The 15,617-nt window shown below is 53.0% G+C and overlaps 1 protein-coding gene across 12 annotated transcripts in view; it reads right to left on the reverse strand.

The window, feature by feature from the left end:
• Positions 1-9,247: 9,247 nt before the first annotated feature.
• PTPRF (protein tyrosine phosphatase receptor type F) overlaps positions 9,248-15,617 on the reverse strand; it is an 86,653-nt gene continuing 80,283 nt past the window's right edge. For all 12 annotated transcript variants that reach the window (XM_077845358.1, XM_077845357.1, XM_077845353.1 and 9 more), the window contains 11 exons: positions 14,979-15,102; positions 14,638-14,813; positions 13,809-13,928; positions 13,377-13,531; positions 13,011-13,296; positions 12,745-12,923; positions 12,413-12,539; positions 12,079-12,204; positions 11,653-11,807; positions 11,430-11,565; positions 9,248-11,018 (listed from right to left, as the gene is read on the reverse strand). In XM_077845358.1, the coding sequence (XP_077701484.1) occupies positions 10,950-11,018; positions 11,430-11,565; positions 11,653-11,807; positions 12,079-12,204; positions 12,413-12,539; positions 12,745-12,923; positions 13,011-13,296; positions 13,377-13,531; positions 13,809-13,928; positions 14,638-14,813; positions 14,979-15,102 (1,653 nt within the window). In that variant the 3' untranslated portion in view covers positions 9,248-10,949. The remainder of the gene's footprint in view (positions 11,019-11,429; positions 11,566-11,652; positions 11,808-12,078; positions 12,205-12,412; positions 12,540-12,744; positions 12,924-13,010; positions 13,297-13,376; positions 13,532-13,808; positions 13,929-14,637; positions 14,814-14,978; positions 15,103-15,617) is intronic.

A 15,617-nucleotide genomic window follows, 5' to 3' on the forward strand; every position in this document is an offset into this window, starting at 1 on the left:
TGAGGTGGTTGGGGGATGAGAAGTCCTGCTAGGAGCTGATGAGGGTGTGTGCTCAGGGTGGGAGCGGAAGGAAGGCCTGGGAGGAGGGGAGAGAGGAAATTCTGAGGGCAGCCCCAGCCAGAATTCCTCCTGACAAATTAGATTTACTTCTTGCCTCAGGCCAGGGCAAACACCTTCCCTTTCATCCACTTAGCAGACATGTATTGAGTCCCTACTCTGGGCCAGACGAAGCTGGGAGGCAAGTGAGACGTGGTCCTTGGAAGTTCACAGTCCACTGGAGGAGACAGATGAATCAAACCATAATTATAATGTCAATTTGCATTTCCTTTCTGCACTGCAGCCTGGATAATTTCTTTGGTATTTTTTCCTATTTTAGTTTAGTGAACAGCTGAAGAAGCAAGAATAATAATTTCAGCACAGTGCTATGGTTACTGGACCAACAACACAGCTGGATGGGAGGCTGTCTGGTTGGGGGTGGAGGAGGAAGGGGCTAAGATTGGGATTTCTTTCTTTTTTTTTTTTTTTTTAAGATTTTATTTTATTTGAGAGAGTGAGAGAGAGCACAGGAGGGGGAGTGACAGAGGGAGAGGGAGAAGCAGGCTCCACGTTGAGCGGGGAGCCCGACATGGGTCTCGATCCCAAGACCTCGTGATCATGGCCTGAGCCAAAGGCAGATGCTCAACTGACTGAGCCACCCAGGTGCCCCTAAGTTGGGATTTCCTAGAGATTTCCTTAGGTCTTGGATGAGGTGCCAGGAAAGGTGTCCAGGCATATTTAGCTATGGAGTGATGTGTTCTACAACTGATACATTCTTATGAAAACAGTGCATGTCAGAGGTAGAAAAACTAGCAAATGCATTTAAAACAGGGAGCATCGGGATGCCTAGATGGCTCAATGGTTGAGCATCTGCCTCCGGCTCAGGGTGTGATCCTGGAGTCCTGGGATCGAGTCCCACGTCAGGCTCCCTGCATGGAGACTGATTCTCCCTCTGCCTGTGTCTCTGCCTCTCTCTCTCTCTCTGTCTTCCATGAATAAACAAATAAAATTTAAAAAAAATAAAAAAATAAAACAGGGAGCATCACTCCCTGAAAAATCACCACTAACATTTTGGGGTATATTCTTGCAATGCTTCTCTAATTTAAATGCTCATACAAATACCCCAAGGGATTGTCAGAATAAAAACTGTTTCAGTAGGTCTGGGGTCCTGGGACCTGTTGAGACTGTTTCTAAAACGTCCTCAGGTGATACGGATACTAACGGTCTCCAAATTCACTTGAGCAAGATTGAAGACTACATATGTTTTGGGGTGGGTACGGGTGTGTGTCTTTTGGTTGTTTCCAACTTTTTATTTTTTTTTAATTTTTAAAAAAGATTTATTTATTTATTCATGAGAGACACAGAGAGAGAGAGAGAGAGAGAGGCAGAGGGAGAAGCAGGCCCCATGCTGGAAGCCTGACGCGGGACTCGATCCCAGGTCTCCAGGATCACACCCCAGGCTGCAGGCGGCGCTAAACTGCTGAGCCACCTGGGCTGCCCAGTTTCCAACATTTTAGTATTATAAATGATGCAGTAGCGAATCTTTGCCCATGGGTTTTAAAAATATCTGTCCGATTGTTTCTTTTATATAAATTCCTAAATGTATATCAGCGGGGCAAGGGGAAAGCATGTTTTAAGGCTTTTGATACAGTAAATATTCCTCCAGAGAGGTAGAACCAGCTTATATCCCCACTAATAATATGAGTGTCCACTTCCCCCCACCATGTTAACATATAACTTTTGCCAATCTGATAGTCAAACAATAGTACTTCTTTGTTGTTTCTATTTGCATTTCTTTTTTTATTTTTTTTTTAAGATTTTATTTATTTATTCATGAGAGATAGAGAGGCAGAGACACAGGCAGAGGGAGAAGCAGGCTCCATGCACCGGGAGCCCGACGTGGGATTCGATCCCGGGTCTCCAGGATCGCGCCCTGGCCCGAAGGCAGGCGCTAACCCGCTGAGCCACCCAAGGATCCCTCTTTTTTTTTTTTTTTTTCCAATTTGCATTTCTTCGATTAGTGAGGCTGAGTATCTTCCACATTTTTATTGGAATTCCTGTGTCTCACTTTGTAAATGGCCTATTTGTGTCCATGCCCATCTTTCTATTAGGGTGCTTTTGTTTTCATTGATTTGAAAGAAGCATTGGATTTAACACTTTCCTTGGTACAAATATCAAAGTATAAATGATGTACTTAGGGGGATCCCTGGGTGGCTCAGTAGTTTAGTGCCTGCCTTTGGCCCAGGGCGTGATCCTGGAGTCCCGGGATCGAGTCCCACATTGGGCTCCCTGCATGGAGCCTGTTTCTCCTTCTGCCTGTGTCTCTGCCTCTCTCATGAATAAATAAATAAAATCTTAAAAAAAAAATAAATGATGTACTTAGGAAATGACAAGTATTTGGGGCACCTGGGTGGCTCACTGGTTGAGTGTCTGCCTTTGGCCCAAGTCATGATCCCCGGGTCCTGGGATCAAGTCCTGCATTGGGCTCCCCACAGGGAGCCTGCTTCTCCCTCTGCCTGTGTCTCTGCCTCTCTCTGTGCGTCTCTCATGAATAAATAAATAAAATCTTAAAAAAAGAAAAAAAGAAACAAATATTCAGATAAGCCTGGGTTAAAGAGAGATGAGCCACATGTTGAAGAAAGCATGATGGTCTAAAGTGCCAGGCTGTTGACACTGGGGATGTTGAGAGGTTGCAGGCACATTACAGCACTTGCTCTAGAAACTGGGATGACTCCCTTTCAGCAGTATTATAAATGCTATAGTCAGTAAGCAGTGCTGGATGAGCACAGCTTACTTTTGATCCCAAATTCTAGGTTGCATCGAGGCTTCAGCCTTTCTTTGTTTTATGTTTACACATGTTCTTCAGATACATTGCTGTTGCTTTTATTGATTGAGATACAATCAAATCTGCAACCTACATGGAGGGAGGGGAATTTTCCAAAAACAAGCTAGAATCCAGTTGGAAGCAAAACAGGGGGATAGCACTACTTTTGAAAAAAAAAAAAAAAAAAGATAATGATGGGGGGTACTAGCTGTGTCAGGTAATAAAACAAAGCCACAACAGTCAAATGAGTAGTTTTGGCTTTGACTAGACGGATGAATGAAATAGACTTGAGATCCAGAAATAGACACTGTACTGATAATGATTTCACAGGAGATAAAAAGGAGGCATTACAAATCAGTGCAGGGAAAAAGGTGATCTAACAATTATTTGGAGGGGAAAAAAGCAAATTTTGGGGGGGTGGTTAACTCAATTCACATTAACCAAACACCAAAGTTTTTTTGTTTGTTTTGTTTTGTTTTGTTTACCTATTTATTCATGAGAGACAGAAAGTCAGAGGGAGAAACAGGCTCCCTGCAGGAAGCCCGGTACAGGACTTGATCCCAGGACCCCGGGATCATGACCTGAGCCAAAGGCAGAGGCTCAACCACTGAGTCACCCAGGCATCCCTTTTTTTCTTTTTCTTTATTTAATTTTTATTATTTAAAAAATTTTTTATTATTATTTTCTTTTTCTTTCAAATAGACTCTACCTTGGGGCACCTGGCTTCCCATCAAAATCCGACATTCTTCTTAAAGCCAAAATACTTGAGTCAAAGGTTGTTCTTCCCAAGAGAAGCTTGGACAGGTTTCAAGTTCAGAGTCTACAAATAAAAAATCAAAGTGGTCCACAGGGCAAATATCGGGGTAATTTGATAAGGAAACCCATCAGCGAAGCCTCCACAGTTGCCATACATCCCCTCCTCTTTCAACAACTGGTTAATACAGAACCAGGAAAAATATCTTCAGGTTTCTGGGGAAAACAATTTTTTTATAAAGAAGCCCACATCAGGCAAAGTTAAAACTGCAAGTGTAAAAGAAAGATATTTTCAGGGACGCCTGGGTGGTTCAGTGGTTGAGCGTCTGCCTTTGGTTCAGGGCATGATTCTAGATTCCCGGGATCGGGTTAAATTCCACATATGAGGGCAGCCCAGGTGGCTCAGTGGTTTAGCACCACATTCAGCCCAGGGCCTGATCCTGGAGACCCGGGATCCTGAATAAATAAAATCTTAAAAAAAAAAAAAAAAAAAGATATTTTCAGACATACAAGAATCAGAAAGTTTCTAACCCTGGGCGCCAAAATCTCACAAAGGGAGTACTCACCAAAGAAAAAGATTAACAATGCTGTCCGAGCAACAGTGGCAGCTGAGTGTGATCCACAAGTGAAGGGAATAAAGAAAAAAATCAGAAGACTTATTTGAAATTGATGCTTGAAAGATTTTTCATAAACATACAATTAAAATACTGTTTATCGGTTTTCACTTTCTAGAATGGACAGCTTAACTGCACTAATAGAACAGGAAATATTGTAAACCTTGACAAGGCGAAGTAACAAAAAATGGTGGTGGGAGAGGGAGGGGGGTCCAGGGAAGTGAGCTAATGTCGTCATTCTTCATAGAGGGTAATCAATAGGTACTGCTGAAGGTGATAAATCAAGACACAGATGTGTAAATATATTGTTTAAAGTCATAAGGGGAAAAAAAATAAATAAAAAAAATAAAGTCATAAGGGAGTTCCAGAAGAATGAAAGGTAATAATATAGCTAACCAAATCAGGAGATACAGGTGGGAGGTCACATAAATGGATCAAACCCCCACAACCTGGAGTCCCCAGGCGCTGTCTGCTAAAGCAGACATCCTTCCAAGCTGTGATGCTTCCCGCCCCAGAAACCTCAGCCAGAAGCTTCAGGGAATGAAACTGGAGCTGGGGAGAGGATGGAGGAAAGCTGACCTTTTGTTTTGTGTCCTCCAAGAATTAATTATTTTTATCTATAACTTGCTCCCATTTTTTTTCTTCTGTAAAAAAACTGTATTGGTAACCGTTTTAAGAACTTATGGTAGGTCTTTATTTTTTTTTTTTTAATTTTATTTATTTATGATAGTCACACAGAGAGAGAGAGAGAGAGAGAGAGGCAGAGACACAGGCAGAGGGAGAAGCAGGCTCCATGCACCGGGAGCCCAACGTGGGACTCGATCTCGGGTCTCCAGGATCGCGCCCTGGGCCAAAGGCAGGCGCCAAACCGCTGCGCCACCCAGGGATCCCGGTAGGTCTTTAACAGTAGAGAGTGCAGCAGTTTAAAGGATGAGGTACTGACATGGAAAGAGGTCTACAGCATATATATATATATTTAAATGTTTTATTTATTTTTAAAGATTTTATTTATTTATTCAGAGAGACACACACAGAGAGAGGCAGAGACACAGGCAGAGGGAGAAGCAGGCTCCACGCAGGGAGCCCGATGTGGGACTCGATCCTGGGTCTCCAGGATCACACCCTGGGCCAAAGGCGGTGCTAAATCGCTGAGCCACCCACGGATCCTGGTCTACAGTATATGTAAGTGAAAAAGGGTGATTTGCAGAAAGGTGGGACTATGCCGGGCATGGGTGGCTCAAGTGGTTAAGCGGCTGCCTTCGGCTCAGGTCATGATCCCAGGGTCCTGGGATGGAGCCTCAGGTCAGTATCCCTGCCCAGTGGGGAGCCTGCTTTTCCCTCTGCCCCCTGCTTGTGCTCCCTCTCTCGCTCTTTCTCAAATCAATAAATCTTTTTAAAAAAAGGTAGGGCTGTGATTCCAGTTGTATAAAAAATAGTTTGTATGCATGTTTATATATTCACAGAAAATGCCCAGAAGGCTATAGACTAAATCTTTGTGACTACCTCTCTGGATTTTGGGGGCAGGAAAAAGAACAGGGACTTGAACATTTTCCGCTTCTATCCTATTTGAAAGACATTAAAAAATTAAAAGTAGAGGCAACTGGGTGGCTCTGTGGTTGAGTGTCTGCCTTTGGCTCAGGTCCTAGGATCGAGTCCCGCATGGGGCTCCCCATAGGGAGTCTGCTTCTCCTCTGCCTGTGTCTCTGTGTCTCTGAGGAATAAATAAATAACATCTTTAAAAAAAATTAAAGCAATATTAATTCTTTCCAGAAATTTCAAAAAATTATGAAGACAATCACCTAACCTCACAACTCGTGGTGTATTTCCTTCCACACATTTTCCCGCATCTGTGTCCTTGGCTCTGGGCAGGTGGCAGTATGGGAAGAGCCCTGAAGTCAGGCTGGCCAGGGAGCGCTGGCAACTCCGCTGCATTCCAGCTGGGGACCCTCAAGCAGGTTATTCAACACTTAGGCTCAGCCTTCCCCATTCCAATAAATGACAACTCCTTCCTTCCAGTTGCTCCAGCCAAGGCTGTGGGGTCAACCTTAACCTTGACTCTTTCATCTGGCCTCTTAGTCCCACATCCAAGATGAACGAGTATCTGGTCACTTCTCGCCACACCTGGGTTTCTGCAAGGTCTGGCTCCCATTTCTGACCTCCCCCTCCACTACTCTCTAGCCCCTGGTTCCTGGTCTCACAGCCACACCAGCCTCAACAATCAGGCACATTCCTGCCCAGAACCTTGGCTCCTGGCCACTCTTTCTGCCTGGATGCGCATGCATTGTCAGGCAAAAATCCCTCACCAGCTTCCTCTTTCTTCCCATCCGATCTTTTCAGTGACGTTTCCTCTGACCACACTTTCCTACAGGCCTGATCCCCCCATTCTAACCCCTTCTCCATGGCTTTTATCAGCAAGAAACTACATATACATTTAGGATTTGTCATGTGCAGCACCAGGTTTCCTCCTAGGGATGTAAATACCCCAAGAGCATTAGTCTGTGTTTAGGTCACCGGTGTGATTAGCACACAGCCCATGCTCATTAAGATGTGCTGAGGGCGCCTGGGTGGCTCAGTTGGTTAAGAGTCTGCCTTCAGCTCAGGTCCTGATCTCAGGGTGCTGGGATGGAGCCCTGCATCCGGCTCCTGGTTCTGCGGGGGGCCTGCTAGTCTGCTAGTCCCCCACTCCCCCCCCGCCCCCCCCCCCCCCGCCACTTCCCCTCCTTGTGCTCTAATAAGTAAAACCTTTTTATTTCTTAAGTATGTGTTGAATGAGTGGACAAGACCTAGTTTTCTCATCTACAAAATGGGCATAATAGGACCCACACTATACAGTATTGAGGATTACATGAAAAAACATCCAAATTGTTTGCACAGGAGAGTCAGTCAACCTCATTTAGGATAGTTAAGGATAGTTTCTGAAGAAAACATTTCAGTGGAGACCTAATGAGCAGGATTTAGCCAGCTAGGGCAGCCCAGGTGGCTCAGCGGTTTAGCGCCGCCTTCAGTCCAGGGAGTGATCCTGGAGACCCAGGATCAAGTCCCACATCAGGCTTCCTGTGTGGAGCCTGCCTCTCCCTCTGCCTGTGTCTCTGCCTCTCTCTGTGTGTCTCTCATGAATATATGAAATCTTAAAAAAAAAAAAAAAAAGGATTTAGCCAGCTACAGAGGTGGGGGGGGGCAGAATGTTCCAGAATAGTTTATGGGACGGTATGGAGCTGAGAGGTGGAGTGGTGAGGTAGGCACAAGCTGACAGAGTAGACTGTGTCATGGCTGGAGGGCAGGGGGCAAGGGGCAGGGAGGCTGCAGAGGCCGGGTCCTGCCGCCTGGGAAACCTGCGCAGTTTGGGGGCTTGGCCGGGTCTGGTCAAGAGAAGAATCCATCGTTCCAGCTGCTGTGCTGAGAATGCGTTGGCTGGGGTGGGGCTGGGGGCAGGCCCAGCAGGTGGGAGTCCAGGCGGGAGGGTGGTGGGGGACACCAGCAGGGGATGCAGAGAGGCCAAAGGGGGAGAGGGAAGGCCGGATGGGCGGGGCTCAGTGATGAGCTGGGCGTGGGGGGGGACTGAGTGGATGGGGTACTGCACACTGTGATGGGGGGGCGGCACAGGAGGGGGGGCGGGGCAGGGACTCTGGAGCAGACTTAGCCAGGTGTCGGTCCCAGCTCTGGCGCTCACCTGCCCTGTGGTCTTTGACAAGTGAATCCACGTAAACCTCAGTCTGGTCTGTGGCACGGAGTGCAGAGGGTCTGCCCAGCCTTGGCGATCAGGACCTCAGGACGTCCGTGCAGAGCCTGCCCCGCGGTCCTCAGGCTCCTGTCCAAGTGACGATCTGACACTTACTCCTCACTTGGAGATGTCTGGAGGTTCATTCTTTTATTTAGTAAACAATCACTCAAATTTAATACCATCAAGAGTAACGCAATGACGAGGTCATTTTTCTAAGCAAGTAGAAACACGCAAGGCACTGAGCAAGGTGCTGGGGAGCCCGGATCCCAGGCCTCGGGGACTCGGGGTCCCCCAGGGGGCAGCTGCCAACACTGGAGGCGGCAGGACGTGACTGAGGGACCTCGCCTGCCGGGGACTCGTCCGGTCCACATCAACCGAAACCCCTGCACTGTGCCATCTGGCTACTTCCAGCGGCCTTTCTCGGGGTGTCTCAGCCCCCGACCCCCCCACCCAGTCACACCCCACTCCTTGCAGTTCCTCCTGTCGGTCTGCTTCCCACTTCCAAGCCTCTGTGAGTTGCTCTCTCCATTGGAAATGCTTTCCCCACTTCGTAAAAGTCATCACCGCTGGCCCCATGAAACACTCCGAATCCAGCTGAGGTCACCTCCTCTGGGAAGCCTGTGCCCACCCGCAGCGGAGTCAGGTGGCAGGTGCTGCCCGGGCGTGCCCGCGGCTCCTCCGCGCTGGGCTCCTCCGCGCTGGGCTCCTCACGGCCAGAGCTCTCCGACAGCCCGGTCCCTGCTGACTTAGCTCCATCCCCGCTCAGTCCGGGTCTGGCCTCTGTGCCAGGGAAGTTCCGTGGCCTCACAAGCTGGCAGGGCTGGGCCGGTCACTGCTGGAGAGGCTGCAGGGCTCCACGAGCCGAGCCAGGCCCATGATACTGCTGCTCGTCGGGGGGCCAGCCAGCCACCCTGGGGCCAGTCGCCGCATCACGTGGATTCCAAGAGTCCTCACTAACCAATCTCCGTCGGGTCCCAGCCTCCGGGGGCACCCAGGCCATCTCTCTCCTCGGCAGCGGAGGTGGAGAGGGAAGGGGAGGAGAGGCAAAGCGTCTGCTGGCTGCCTGGGGAGCTGGGTCCCCCGTGGGGTGCTCTTGATACACACCGGTGGCTGGTTTCCAGGCTTCATAACGCTCCTTTCGGAAAGTGAGCCGCAGCGCCGGGAGCCCGAGCTGCCACAAATACTCAGGCCAGCCTCGCTGCCTCCTTCGGCAGCAGGGCATCTCCAGAATCTACCCCTCGCTACTGACCTTACAGAGCCCACTCTTTGGTTCCGGAAAGAGCTGAGACAGAGGCCCAATTGTAAGAAATCGGATTATTCAAATTTATTACCATCAAGAATTATGCAATGATGCTGTAGTTCTCTTAACAAATAGAAAACAGACTGTGTACAACAGTGGACTCTACAGCACTAGCATCCACAAGGTAAAAATGAATGTTTCATCCAACATTACCAACCCTGGATTGTTGATCTTGACTGAGCCTAGATAGAGGACGAGCTCCACGTCCCTCGGCTAAAACAGCTATGCACCCTTCCCCGCCCCCGCTTACCTACCTAGATAGTGTTGCCCAGAGGCCCTCTCCCTGCCCCTCAGCAAGCCGAGATAATAAGGATTGATTATAGTACCATTGAGAGAAGTCCAGTAGTCTTGCCACATTGGTTTATGAGGGCATCTTGAGAGAGTGGAATAGAGCGATTCTCAGGGGCTCTGACGACAGCTGCAAACCAGGGAGGGGAATCATCTGGCCCCTGCTCTGAGGACACACGTGTGCTCCCAGGCCCACTGGCCTGGACCTGAAGGGCCAGCTGTGCCCCTGCTCGGCCCTGAGGTGTGCGGGGCGTGGCACACACCCTGACCTGTGTTGATCCCCGTGGCTGCACGGCCAGATCCACAGCTGACCACCACCACGCCATACCGCAAGGCCGCAAGGCTGGGGACGAAAGCACGGCTCTGAGGGCCCCCGAGGTCAGCCCAGCAGCTCCCCTGGGGAGCCCAGGCACAAGGGGCCACCTCCCCCTCTTGGGGGCTGGAAGCAGACGCCAGGGGGATGACTCTTGTTTTTTTCTTGGTGGGTTTTGTTTTTTGGGGATTTTTTTTTTTTTTTTTTTTGTCTTTGTGTTTTTTTTAAACCTTTGCAAACACGATGGTGATGAGGAATGCCTTGCCAGGCTCCCCGAAACACGTCTGTGGTTCTGGGCTGTGAATGTTACACACACACACACACACACACACACACACACACACACGCACGGGAATAGACAACTGGAGATGAGTGTTTCCTATCTCCTCCCCGCCCACCACTGTCTGTGGGGCCTAAAATAAGGCTCTGGAGGAAAAACAAAACAAAACTTAAAAAAAGAATTGTGTTTCCCCACATTTGGCTGAAACAGGATCTTGTCTGAAGGGCTGGAGGAGCAGCTGGGTCACCTCCCAGGCCCGCAGCTGGGCCTCCACTCAGGCTGGCGGCCCCAGCTCCACACAGAGGAAGGTATGTTCTGTCCTTCAGCAGCAAAAGTCATACACAAAAAGGATCCAAAGTGAACTCAAGAAAGAAAACAACTGAACCCCAACCCCCACAGCGGTCCATTCTGCAGTTAAGGATTTGCAAAAGGAAAATCAAGAGGGAAGAGGCTAGAATCAAATCTCTCAGTCTACCCCCACTTAATGTATAAAAAAGGAGACTTTGCCCCCATCCCCACCCCATGAGAAGAAGCATGAGAAACGCGGCACAGAACAGAGAGCTCGACGCAGGCTCTGGGCGGGCCTGGTGGACAGAGATGGGCCATGGCATCCGCCTGTCGGCCCACCCACTTGCCCAGTGGTGTTCTGGGCTCTCCATTTGGTGTGGCAATGTTCCTGAAACGCTGTGACCCCAGTGGGCTGTGCTCTGCCAGCAACAGCATCCGTGCAGGAGGGCTAGACGATGGTCGGTATGGCTCAGAGGAGCTGGGTCCCCTCCGGAGCCCCAGGCAGGGGCAGCGGAGGAGAGGGGAGCGGTAGTTACGTTGCATAGTGGTCAAAGCTGCCAAGGTACTCCAGGGCCGCACGATAGCACAGCTGGTACTGGTCCTGCCGGGACAGGGGCGGGTCAGCCAAGGCAGCGTGAGTGGATATTCCCGACGCGCTGCCAAGGGCACTCACGCTGCAGCTGGGGGCCACAGGCAGGTGCTAGACCAGATGTCTCCCCAGGCGGTGTCCAGGGAGCCTGGAGGAGCCCCGGAAGGCTTGGTTCTCCCCGTTTGCCACTGCCCCACCCCTACCATGTTTATCTGCTCCTAGACTGCGCAGCCCATAAGGACTGCTGTCCCACCCTCGCCGGAACCAGGCACACTGCTGGTGCTCAGGGCACAGGTGCGGAAGGAGGAGCACACTCCACTCATCCTACCGCAGTGCCTCAGGCAGAGCAGGGAATGGTAAACGTCGGTGGCACACACGTGGGAGGAGCCAGGCCCCGTGCCAGCCAGTGGGGGGCCTACGTACCTCCGTCTGCACCATGGCTGGGCGCTGTGTGCGCAGGGTCTTCACGGTCTGGAACATGTCGACCACGCCCTCGTAGCGCATCCGCTCCAGGACGATGCTCAGAGTGATGAACACCCCGGTGCGGCCCACGCCGGCACTGCTCAAGGACAGCATTGGATTGGGGTCCTGCCCACCAGGCCCACGGGCGCCCCCGTGCCCCAGCCCCCCACAGGGTCGGCCCTACCTGCAGTGCACCGTGATGGGCCCGTCCTGCCCGAACTGCTCCTTGGTCTTGTGCACCTGCCCGATGAAGTCGATGAAGCCCTCACCCGTCTTAGGCACGCCCTGCTCGGGCCAGTCTGTGAACTGGAACTGCCGGATTGTCCTCGACTGCCCATCCTGGAAGAGGGGGGCAGGGAACAGGGTTAGCCTCTGTGCCCCCACGGCCCCACCAGGCCATATGGGCAGCACGACACGGGTGCGCGCCCATGAAACTATCATGCCTGAGGCCCCGAGAGAGGTGCTCCTGGCCCCACACCCTCACCCTCACCTCAGGTTCCTGCAGCTTGAGCCAGGGCTCCGTGAAGACTGCCACCACCCCACATGTACTTGGGCAACATCACAGACATGCTATCGTGCAGACATACACACCCCTGCTCTGTACACTCACCCGGGCATCCGTGACCTTGAACTCACGCAGGATGTACTGCGGCATGTTGTACTCAGCCATCGGGTCAACGACAAAGTATTGGTAGCGAGCGGAGCGCTCTGCTGGCCAGTACTGGTGGCATTTCTCCTGTGGACAAAGGGCCCAGTCCCCGTGGTCAAGTGGAGAGGGATTGGGGGGACAGCTGCAGGTTTCAGAGGGTTCTGGGGCAGGACGCTGCAGGTGGTGAGGAGGGGGCCCGGGGCTCTGCCGGGGTGGGTGGGGGGAGGCCGGCTGTGAAAGGGGAGAGGTGTGGAGAGGTGGTCGGTGCGCCCTGGAGTGTGGGGGGTGGCCTCACCCTGCCCATCTCCCGAAGCCTGGTCAGCATGACGACGATGGTGGAGCCGTGCTCCCAGAGCATGCGCCAGAAGTCCTCGGTGCTCTCTGCCAGGGGCCCCTGCGTGGCGATGTAGGCCTTCTGCTGCCTGCGGCGGGCATGGGACCGGACATGCTGGAGCTGCTGCTGCCCCCGAGTCTCCCCAAGACTGCCTCATCAGTCCCTTGGACTCCCCCTCCTCCAGGAAGCCTGCTCTGATCTCCCGGGCTGGCCCTACTCTGCTGTGCCCCCCAGCTGGCCTGCTGCAGGCCCAGGCGCCTGCAAAGTGTGGGGGCGGTCACAGGCATGCTGACCTATAGCCGTCCAAGAAGCTGGCATTGATGTAGTCAGAGCCCTCCACACCACGGATGGGCTGCAGACACACACGGGTCAACTCATAGGGCATGATGTTCACCAGGCGGTTCTTGAACTTGTTGCAGGGCAGGTTGGCGCTAATGAAGCGGGATGTGTGGGCCTTGGAGCTGGCCAGCAGCTAGACAGAGGGATAGGCCAGTCAGGCCTGGCTTCTCGGTGGGGGTGGGGGTCTCCCCCTCAGCCCAGTCCAGGCCCCTGAGCCCACCTTGAACTCGAGCTCCATGGCGGTCACACTCTCCCCGGGAGGCACTTGGCCCAGCTTCTGGATATGGGCATACAGGCTGCGGGCAGGCACCTCTGTGTGTCCGCACGTGGCGGCCTCTAGCAGCGCCTCGTGGATGAACACGTACTGGTCCTCTGTCTGCACCATGTAGTTCCGCTGCGATCGCATGCATGTCACGTGGCCATAGATGTCCACTGTCTTCTCGTGCTTCATCCGCTCCAGCATGGCGTCGATGACGATGAAACAGCCCGTGCGGCCCACGCCCGCGCTGCAGGACACGGGCTTGCTTGGGCAGAGGTCCAGCCCGCCTCCCACACCCGCCCCCAGGGTGGCCCCGAACCCTCTCACCTGCAGTGCACCACCATGGGCCCTGCGTCTAGCGGGTTACAGGCCTTGACCCGCCGCAGGAAGGCCAGGATGGGGGTGGGGTACTCGGGAACCCCGTGGTCCGGCCAGGCCATGAACTGGAACTGACGCAGCTCCCGCTTCTCGCTGGAGCCACTCTGGGGAGAAAAGCAGGGAGACCCGATGTGTCAGGGCAAGCATGCCCACTCTAGACTCAGGGCAAGACAACCTGGCACTGAGGCCAGGCCAGGACTCCGGCCACAGGAGGGGGACTGGAGGAGCCTGAGGTGCTGTTCCCACCCCCCACCCCCACCCCATGGCACGGGCTGCCACAGGGCACTTACACACCTCTGGGCCCTGACTCTCAGCACACCATGCTCAGAATGCTTCCTGACAGGGCCGGGGCTGGGGGGCGAGCACGGGGGCAGGCTGTACCTTGTGGAGTGCAAAGGTGCGCACAGTGTATGTGGCCAGCTCCACCGTGTCCAGCAGGGTCACCTGAATGAGGCCGTGGGTCTCGGTACCCCGGGCTGGCCAGTACTGATCACACTTCACCTATATAGAGACAAGTGGGGCAGGTTTGAGGGTGCTTAGGTGTCCCCAAAGGCCTGGACAGGCAGGGACCCTGGGGCAAAAGGGGGAGTGGGAGGTCTGGCCCACATGGCTGCCAGGCCCCCAGCCCCGAACTCTCACATCTATCATGCCACCCCCCTGCCAAACCAAATCAGGTTCTCACGCTACACTGCCATCCCTGCCCTAGCTAGGAGAATGAGGGCCATAATTGAAAATTATTTATTCATGACCAGATCGCACCAGGCACATTTTCTGCCAAATTTGCCCATAACGTTTATGCGCCATTTTCAAGCTCTGTAAATTTTACGTTCCGGTTGATGCTTTGCAGTGCAGAAGCAGATAACAGCAGCTCTTTCCACTAATTAACTTAGGAGATGGGCTAATGTCCCGGGAACACTCCAGCATCTGGGGAACATGTGAACATCCTGGGAACATGCTAGCAACTGGGGAACACATTAACGTTCCTGGAAAAAGACAGCATCTGATACAACATATTAATATCTGAGGAACGTGCCACAGCCCAGGAATACCCAGTAGCTGGGGGGCGTGAGAACACCCCAAGAAGACAAGAGGACTTGGTGAACCCCTTGGGGAGCTTCTGACAGAGGCAGGAAGAGGTGCCTGAAAGTCACTGGAGACTGAGTCTTCCCCAGCCCACCTCCCCAGCAGGAAGGCTGCTGCACAGTCCTACCCGAGACTTCTCCTCCAGCCGTGTCATCATGACCACGGTGGCTGTGCGCTGTTCCCACACCATCCGCCAGAAATCGCCCATGGTCTCGGGCAGTGGGCCCTGCGTGGCAATGTAGGCGTTCTGCTTGCGGTAGCCATCGATGTAGTTGGCGTTGATATAGTCACTCCCTGGGACACCTGTGAACAAGAAGGGACCCAGGAGAGCATTATTCCAGGGGCCCTGTCCAGCCGTCTCTACCTCGGTGCACCTTAGGCCCGCGGGCCTCTCCTGCAGGAGGAAACATCACCCCAGCCAGCAAGGAGGAGAGCAAGAGGATGGAGGGGGCGCTGCCCTTGGCTCACCATCGACGGAGGTAAGGATGACTCGGGAGTGGTCGTAGGCGATGACGTTTGCATAGCGGTTCTTGGGCTTGTTCACTTCCAGGTTTGAATTCTCCCAGGTGAACTGCTGTCCAGGGTCAATGGACTATAGGAAATGGAGGCAGGTAGGGCAAGGTAAGGGCTGAGGTCTCCCTGCTGCTCGCGAGACCCAGCCTGCCAGGTGGTGCTCATATGCTGCCTTCGCTTCCGGGCCACGACCAGCCCCACGTTCCCCTAGCCGTAGGGCTGAGGCTGCCCTACCACCTGTCGGGTAGGTGATGGACCAGAGACCCTTCTGAATGGGGCACCAAATCCCCTTGCCCAGTAGAGTGGTCAGGGGAAAGTCCCTCAGACCCTGCGCCCAACTAGCGAAATGCGTACAGACCAAGAGGGAGCGATGGTAGCCAGTGGTGCCGCACCTGACGCCGCTGAGGGCGCTGGGCACCTGCTGCATCACCCTGTCTGGCTCTCCTCCTACCTCCCCGGCCCTTCCTTGTCTGTCTCCGCTCTGCCCACCTGCCCTTGCCACAGGCAGGGCCCAGCACTCCTCCAGGGGCCGTTCCTGGGCTGCCTTTGCACTATCACTTGCTGGGGCCCTCATTTGCTCGTAGGGTCTTGCAT

This window comes from Canis aureus, chromosome 13, assembly GCF_053574225.1.
Source record: "Canis aureus isolate CA01 chromosome 13, VMU_Caureus_v.1.0, whole genome shotgun sequence".
In the NCBI taxonomy this organism is placed as follows: domain Eukaryota; kingdom Metazoa; phylum Chordata; class Mammalia; order Carnivora; family Canidae; genus Canis; species Canis aureus.